We start from the raw sequence: 8,857 nt of genomic DNA, 5'->3' as shown, positions 1-8,857 counted from the left end.
CCCCTGCCCCACGCTTGAGCCAGTCCTGGAGAGGTTGGGGGTTGGAAAACTAAGGGGACCTTCGTACCGCTTTCCCAGGTACAGCCAGGGACAGTCCCCGCCAGGGACATGGGACATGGCTGTTAGGGGTGTGTGGGCTGAGGGACGACGGAGAGGGCCAAGCCTTAAGAGCCGTGCCCAGCACGGAGGAGGCGGGATTTCTGCCCCCCGGGGCCACTGCAGCCTGGACAGGTGGGCAGCAGGGCGTCCATCCCCCCGACGCCTGGCCCGTCCTCCCGGTTGGACTCGGGGAAGTTGGCTTGCCACGGCGCCCCCGTGTGGCGGCGGTGACAAGCAGCCGCAGGCGCACCGGGTAACTCAGGCTGGCCCTGCTGGAGTGAGGTGTGGAATGGGGCCACCAAGTCCCCTGTCGGCTGTGAAAGCTCCAGGGCTTGGGGGCAGTTTGGAGGGAGGATGAGGCTGCAAGAAGGAGGGTGTGGATTTCCTGCGCGCTGGAAGGTGGGTTGGGGTGGTTAGCTAGAAAAGAAATGTGACCGCACCACATTTAGTATCCAGTTTGTGGAACGGCTCCCTGAGATTACACAATGCATCGCACTGTCTGGGGAGGAATTTCTCTTGCCTTGTCTCTCTGGACCCCTGGAACAATGATTCTGTTAGCAGCAGCGAATCCATATGGGTCTGCAGCAGCCTAAGTTCTTGCCTCCTCAGAAGAAAGAATTCTACTGAGGGGCATAAAGTAGAGTGAGAGGCAAGTTTTAGAGCAGGAGTGAAAATTTATTTAAAAGTTTTAGAGCAGAAATGAAAGGAAGTAAAGTATACTTAGAAGAGGGCCAAGCAGGTGACTTGAGAGAGTCAAGTGCGTGGCTTGACCTTTGACTCGGGGTTTTGTAGATTGGCATGCTTCGGGGGGGTTGCATCTCTCTTCTCCCCTGATTCCTCCCTTGGGGCGGGCTGTCTGCGTGCGCGGTGGCCTGTCAGCACCTGGGAGGGGCCGAATGCACAGTTGTGTTTACTGAAGTTATGCGCACGCTCATTTGAGGTGTTTTTCCCTTACCGGTGTTCCTAGAGGAAGGTCATCTACCAGTTTATCGCTGCCCTTTTGCCTTAGTGTGCATGCTTGAGCCCACTCGCCCAGCTCCTGAGATATCAGGAGGCCGATCACCAGCTTCAGGTGTTTCTATCTGTTGGGAGATTGCCTCTTCCTGGCACTGGCTGCGACCAATTATTTTACAGAAGCAGTTTATCAACTGCCTGACCATCACCTGATGGTCACTTGACATTCCTGGTTGGAGGAGGGCCCTCTCCTGCCTTGCTCATGTCTGCCTGACTACCTACTGTCACAGTTCCTTCATGGAAGAGCCTGGTCCTGAACAGCTCCAGGCCAGCCTGGAAGCCCACAGAAAGCAGGTGTAGAGCAGCATCAGGGAGCAGTGGTCAGGGTGAACCTCTCCAAATACAGCTAAGGAGAGGAGTGGGCATACATGTTCTCTGACACATCAGGCAGCACCACTGAGCTCTGGCTCAACATGACCATGGCTTACCCCAGGAGTAGCACTTCCAGAGCAGTCTGTGTCCCCACCTGTGAGCCATCAGTCTCCCCTCTCCATAGGCACCAAGCACACAGCTGTCCCATCACCACCTCATTTGATGCTCCCAGCTATCCTGTGATCAGGTAAGGGAACACAGGCTGCACACCAAGGCTTCAGGTCCCATGGCTGAAGGCCCTTTTCCTGGGTGGGCAGCCCTGCCAGCCACCAGCAGGAGGTGCTGCCTGGAAGACGTGGCCAACCACCTGCTCCTTCACTGGAGGGTCTAGAGTAAGCTATTCAGTGTGGCAGCCATTGGCCACATGTGGCTATCCGGTACTTGAAATGTGGCTAGTCCAATTGAGATGTGCTATGTGTAAGATACACACCAGATCTCATAGATTAATACAAAAAAAAATGGAAAAAAAGGTCACCGGGCACAGTGGCTCACAACTGTAATCCCAACACTTTGAGAGGTGGAGGCAATAGATCTCTTGAGAACAGTAGTTCAAGACCAGCCTGGGCAACATAGGGAGACCCCCTTCTCTAAAAAAATGAAAAAAAAAAAAAACTGGCTCGACATGGTGGCGTATGCCTGTGGTCTCAGCTACTCAGGAGGCTGAGGTGGAGGGATCACTTGAGCCTGGGAGTTTGAGGCTTCAGTGAGCAGTGATGGGACCACTGCACTCCAGCCTGGGTGACAGAGCCAGACCCTGTCCCAAAAAAAAAAAGTCATTGATCTATGGGTCACCTATTAAAATGATAATATTTTGAATATGTTGAGTTAAATAAAATACATTATTAAAATTAATTTTACCTGTTTTACTTTTTTAACATGGCTACTAGCAGATTTTAAATTACCTGTTTGGCTCACATTATGTTTCTATTGAATAGCACCAGTATGGACAATGACTATGGCCCCTAGAACAGGAGCATTAGCATTACCCAGGAGCTTCTAGAACGGCAAGTTGTCAACCAAGACTGAGTCAAAAACTGAGAGACAGGACCCAGCAACCTGTGTTTTAAGCAGCCCTGTAGAACTTGATTCTTCTCAAGCTTGAAAACCACCAGTGTAGATGACACCATACGGGGAGTGGTTTCCCAGCAGGAATTGTTGGGAGAGATGCAGGCATAAGAGGTGGCTCTGAATTGACTGCCTTTACGTGGGTGGCCTGGCAGGGTGGAGGTGCAGTATCCCAGGGAAGGAGAAGGATCTGGCTCTGGGAGAATGGGCCTTGGTGCAAACCTGCCTCTAAAGTCCTGGGGACCACTTACATAATGCCCTAGGAATCTGTCCCTTCATCTGGAAAACAGGGGCAGTGATATTGAGGGTGTCTCATGGAGCTGTTGTCAAGATTAAATGAGCTGACACACCTGACGTAGCTGGCGTGTAATAAGTGCTCAGTAAAAGCTAGTTCTCAGTGGGGGAGGAGGGGAGAGGGGACAGATGCCGCACAAGAAGACTTGGGTTCTACATGTTAGGCTGAAAGAGCTCTTTCTCCTGCTATTGTGTTTCTTCCCAGGTCATTCTGATGCTGGTCCTTCACGTGGCATGTCCCTCCTCACTCTGTTGTAGACAGTTGGCTACTGCCAGCATGGATGCCACCAGCCTCGGATTGAGCTTTCTGTCCAGGAAGCAACCTGGAGTGTACATGCCACGCACATCTGCAATGCTACCTCATTTTTCATCCAATAATCCTTCTGGTGACCTCTGTTTTGCAATGAGACTCAGGCACAGAGCCAGGACTGGAACCCGGTTTCCAGCTTCCTTGAACCTCCCAAACATGTCTAAGGTATAAACATGGGGACCCCTAGGCTCAGTCTAGGGCCTGGGGTGTTGTAACCTCTGGCTGATGCCTTGAACACAGTCCTGGACACTGGGCCACCCCTGCAGCATTGACCCTGAAGCTCCAGAATTAAGCTGTGTGGCACTGGGCAGGGCAGCCCCTCTCTGGGAATCTGACCCTGGCTATTGACTAGAGGTTGGATTAGAGGGGGTAAGGGTGAAGGCTGTGCCCAGACCAGCCCCCATCCCCAGAGGCCCTAGAGGACTTTAAGGCAAGATCGGAGTCCCTGGGGACAGAGTCACTTCTGAATGTTCCCTCAGTGGCCAGCTGTAGGTGGTGGAGTGAAAGAAGCACTGGACAGGGAGCCAGCTCTGCCCTTCTCTGAACTTGTGTCCCAGTGGGGTGGGGGTGACTTTCAATGCCCAGCAGGAAGGCCCACAGCAGGGTCCCAGAGCTGGACTGCCTGGGCTCAAATTCAAATTTTGGCTGTGTGATATTTGGTAAGTGACAAATGCCCTGAGACTTGGCTTCCATGTGAGTAAACGTGCATTAATATGAGGATTACATGAGTGAATGGTATGTTAAACTTTCAGAGCAGTGCGTGGCATGCAGTAAGCGCTCAGCAGAGGTCAGCTGTTGTAGAAAGTAAAAGTTCCTCTTCCAAGTTTCCCTTCTTGTTAAAGAATAAATCATAAGCATTAGAAATAATAGTTTCTAAGAACAGAAAACCAAACACCACATGTCCTCACTCATAGGTGGAAATTGAACAATGAGAACACTTGGACACAGGAAGGGGAACATCACACACCCAGGCCTGTTTTGGGGTGGGGGGATGGGAGAGGGATAGCATTAGGAGATATATCTAATGTAAATGACGAGTTAATGGGTGCAGCACACCAACGTGGCATATGTATACATATGTAACAAACCTGCACGTTGTGCACATGTACCCTAGAACTTAAAGTATAATAAAAAAGAAAAAAAAAGAAATAATAGTTTATTTTAAAGACGAACTTCCTTCAAGCCTCCTTGCTTTATGCTAATAACTCTTTGTTAAGCCCTATCCTATGTAACTGTTAGACATGCTCACAGGCACATAGTACATTCTACATCCTTGTATTTTAATCAAAATATCTGTGATAGACGTGCTTGCAGGCATGTCCCAGCTCGCACCCTAGGTCCCTTCCTTATTTGGGAATATTATTACTTTCCTAAGTCCTTTCTTAAGCAACTTCCTCTTTTCCTTTATCCTTCCATTACTTTTACCTATTTAGAAAAGTTTTAAACAGCTAATCGGGTTTTAGTTTAGATTGTGCGGTCTGGCTCAAGCCAATGGACACAGGACACAGTAGCAGGGACAAACTGCGTAAAGGCTAAACATTGCTTCCCTCCTTTGTTCAGGTGTGCTTTTGCCATTGTTCCATCTGTGATGAGCACTCTTTCTGCAGAAAGTAAAATTGCCTTGTTGAGAGAATTAAATTTATGTTCTAGTGCTATTTCTTTCCAGCACTGGGAACAAGTATTTACGTATAACAGCTGTCCACTCTTATTACTACTTAGGGCAGGAGTCCCCAAACCCTGGGCCAAGGACCAGTACTGATGGGCAGCCTATTAGGAACCAGGCCACACAGCAGGAGGTGAGCGGCAGTGGGGGAGGGTAGTGTGGGGGGCGAGCATTCCCACCTGAGCTCTGCCTCCTGTCAGATCAGCAGCAGCATTAGATCCGCATAGGAACATACTGTGAACTGTGCATGCGAGGGATCTAGGCTGTGAACTCCTTATGAGAATCTAATGCCTGATGATCTGAAGTGGGACATTTCATCCCGAAACCATCCCCCCAACCCCCATCCATGGAAAAATTGTCTTACATGAAAACTGCCCCTGATGCCAAAAAGGTTGGGGACCACTGACCTGGGGACCATGGAGTCAGTCCCCAGGAGTCAGGCAACAGCCTAGCCCAGGCCTAGTTTTGGGCCTGAGAGGTGATGAGTTGGAGGTTGGGGAGGGAGAGCACCTGGACTGGAGGACTCACGGCCAAGGCCCAAACTGCCCAGAGAAGTATTGGAGGGCCTGAGGCCATACCCAGAGCTCCCTTTGCCAACCCTCCTAATCCATCTCTGAGCAAAACAGCTTCTGGAGCCAGGCGAGCAGGGCCCTGGTTTGGCCACATTCTTGGCCTCAAGGCTTGCTGCACCTTCCCTGGCCTCGTCTCAGCGTGGCTTCATCTGGCAACAGGCCTGGGACACTCAGCCTCCCTGAGCTCGCTTCCCCATCTGCACAGTGAGGAATTCAGCCGGGATGGCCACTAATGGCCTGCTATCTCCTGACACCCCTGCATCAGAGTTCAGAACTCCCTTGCATCCCGGGAAGACGCCCACTCAACCACCCCTAGGCCGCTGGAGGCCTGAGAGGAGCAGGAGGCCAGCAGCGGGGCCACATGCCAGGCAAGAGGAGCCCCCAGGTATCCCCAACAGCTGCTTCCCAGCCAGGCTGGCACCCCCACACCAGGCAGGAGCCCCAGCACACCCCTCTCTGCAGGCATAGTGGAGCTGGGGCAGTGGTCAGGGTGCGGGGGCTCTAGACTAAGCTGCTGTATTCAAACTTGGCTTCTCCCTTCCCTGGCTTGGTGCCCTAACTAAGATATCTAACTGCTGTGCGCCTCAGTTTCCCCTTCTGTAAAGCACTGAGTATGAGGAGTACAAGAGAGTGACCCTAAAGCTTTCTGCTGCAGCCCAGGACCCTATACTAGCAGCTAGGAGACCCTATACTAGCAGCTAGGAGACCCTATACTAGCAGCTAGGAGACCCTATACTAGTGGCTAGGAGACCCTGCCAGACTTGTGCCTGACCCATGTGCCTGCCCGGCCACCCCTGGTGCCAGTTCCCAGAACTTGGCACAGCATCACTACCTCCCCAAAGCCTTCCCCCACCGGCTGGGTTTGGGTGCCCCACCCAGACCTCTTCCAACCCCCGACATGGGCCACGTCCTGTCCTCACTGCCTGCTGACTCATCAGCTTACCCACCCCCACCCATGCTCCTGTCCGAGGCTGAGCATAGTCACACTTAGTGCCCCTCTGCGGCCTGGCACAGAGCCAGGGCCGAGCATCCCTGGAGCAAAGGAGCTTCCACCTGTGATGCAGGTGGGAGGCGGCAGGCCTCACCCTTTCTCCCGGTTCCCACCCTGGCTCCCACACAGGCGCAGGTCAGAGAGGAGGCAGGAGAGTGGTGTGGAAACAGCCACATGGTTGGCATAGCCCTGGGTGAAAAAGTGTCAGTAGTCTCACGGAATCCCCAGCCTGGTCAGCCCCGAGGTAGGGTTGGAGGAATCAGGTCTCCTGGGTTTACACTGAGCAGGGACGGGGATGGAAAGGACAGAGGTGGCCCCAGAGCCCAAACACAGCTTTGAAAGTAGTGGAGGCCCACCCACTCACTGGAGGGTCAGGGTGAAAGCTCTGCCCAGCTAGTGTGGGTGGCTCCTGCCCCGAGAGCAAGCGAGAATCAGGCCTCGGGGTTGGAGGAGGCTGGCGCCATCCCAGGAGCACCCGCAAGGGCTGGGTATGCTGCTGAGTGGCTTCTCCAGCACACGGCCTTGGAGGTCATCCAGTCCTCCCAAAGCCACCCTCCCTGAGCAGGTGCTGGCTCCTCCACGCAGCCTGCCCCTCCAGTGGGGCCCCAGGCCTGCAGCTCACCCTGCTCCCAGCCTCCAGAAGGCTTTCCCTTCCCCACTGGGTGCCTTCTGGTTCTTTCCATCGCCTCTGACTGCGGGGGTTAAGGGGCGGGGGCAGGCACCAGGCCATACTCTCTGGGCTACCTTCCTCAGGCCACCCTCCGGATGTTCTGGCACCTTCCATTCCAGCTGTGGGCAGGACAAGCCTGGTTTCCCCCACCGCCCTCAGTCTGCCAGCTGTGCCTCTGTTAGCAAAGCCAGGGGCCATGTCCATCCTCGAAGCCTGGCTGCCCTTCCTCCTCAGGGTCCCATAGCAGGCTGTGTTCCTGCTGGTGTCTGGAATGCTTGGAGGTAAGAAAGGAACTCCTCCGGCCCAGGATGGACCATGCACTCCCACAGCCCACACCCCCGCCAACACACACTCCTGCCTTGGGTCTGCGGAGGACACACATGCACTGCAGCGCCTCACACAGGTCCCCAGGACAGCACACACCCGCACCCCCTTCACCCTAGAAAGCGTGTGCACCCGCCGCGGGCACACAGGGCGGAGCGGCCAGGCTTCCCCGCCGGCAGGATGGCCTGGGGGCAGCGGCGTGTTGCCTACAGGTCGGGGTTCTGGTGGCTGCACACGACGCCCGCATCCTCGTCGTGCTCGCAGTTATGGGTGCCCACGCCGTTGTGCTGGCACTCCAGCAGGTTGCGCTCCCAGCCCGCGCAACGCACATTGTCCAGCAGAATGGGCAGCGAGCCGCCCTGGCCGAACTCGGCGCTCTTGACGGCGCGCACGGCGTAGGCAAACCCCAGCTGGCGACACACGACGGCGGCGCCGTTGATGTTCCAGGAGTCGTCGCACACGGTGCCCCAGCGTCCGCCCACGAACACCTCCACGCGCCCGCTGCCGGAGCTCAGGCCCGCGGGCCGTACCAGTCGCACGTCACCATCCCGGAACGCCCGGTTCGCCGAGTTCAGCCGCCCCCGCCGGCGCCCGCCGCCCCTGCGGCTCCCTGGCTGCTGGGTGGGCCGCGCTGGCCGCGGGGTGGGAGGGGGTGGAGCTACCGTGGGGCGCCTGCGGCGGGGCGCCCGAGTGGGCGCCCGCGCTGTAGGCCGCGCGGTGCTACGTGTCTTCGGGATGAACTCTGCGCAGAGGAAGAGTATGCCATCAGAGGGATCCAGGAGCCCCTGTCCAGCCCTGCTGCCCACCCTTTGCTGCCCTACAACCTGTGCGGAGAGGGCGGACTCAGGGAAGGATGTCCTGGGTCTGCCCTGCACTCACACCCAGAAGATGGGATGCCGCCTGTGCTCCCAGTGGTGCTTCCCAGGTCACCTGGACCCAGCAAGATGCCAGCCTGGACTCAAGCACCAGGGGATTTTTCAGTCATGCAGCAAACACTTGTAACTGCTTTGTGCCAGTCTGCTGTTGCTGTGTCTCCCTACCCCAAGCCCGGCCTTCCTAGGAGTCCCCAGGTTGGGCGAGGGAGCCAGCCCCTGGCACTTCAGAACTCAGGAAGGCAATGGAAAGGAAGGAGTGTCTGGGAAGTCTTCTAAGAGCAAGTCACCGTTTCTTCTTCCAGGCCTTGGTTGTGAGGGTGAAGAAGCTGAGGCCCACAGATGGGTAAAAATTGCTGCAGGTCTATGGTGGCCAGTGGCCAGCAGGCTGGGAATGGGACGCACACAGGGATCCCTGGGGTCAGGGTAAATCTCTCCTCCTCACTCCCAAGGTTGGCACCTGTCACAGCGGGTACGATGGGGGTGCTCTGGTTGTCTGGCTGGGGAACGAGGCAGAGCCCCTATACCCCACCACAGAGCCTGCGTGCAGTCAGTGCTAGGGAGCTGAAGCAGGTGATTCCCTTTGTCCCTGCAGAATGTGGGGACACGCT

General features: G+C 55.4%; 1 protein-coding gene across 5 annotated transcripts in view; it reads right to left on the bottom strand.

Annotated features, from left to right (window-relative positions):
- Positions 1-753: 753 nt before the first annotated feature.
- The window catches only part of HHIPL1 (HHIP like 1), a 77,686-nt gene continuing 69,582 nt past the window's right edge, over positions 754-8,857 (bottom strand). For 4 of the 5 annotated variants that reach the window (XM_065518439.2, XM_065518437.2, XM_045396969.3 and 1 more), the window contains one exon: positions 4,296-8,116. In XM_065518439.2, the coding sequence (XP_065374511.1) occupies positions 7,581-8,116 (536 nt within the window). In that variant the 3' untranslated portion in view covers positions 4,296-7,580. Of the gene's footprint in view, positions 982-4,295; positions 8,117-8,857 lie in introns of those variants that run through there. The other variant, XM_015454201.3, reaches the window with a different exon arrangement.

This window comes from Macaca fascicularis, chromosome 7 (assembly GCF_037993035.2).
Source record: "Macaca fascicularis isolate 582-1 chromosome 7, T2T-MFA8v1.1".
NCBI lineage: Eukaryota > Metazoa > Chordata > Mammalia > Primates > Cercopithecidae > Macaca > Macaca fascicularis.
Note: the sequence above shows the minus strand (reverse complement) of the source record. Positions and strands in the feature narration are given on the sequence as shown.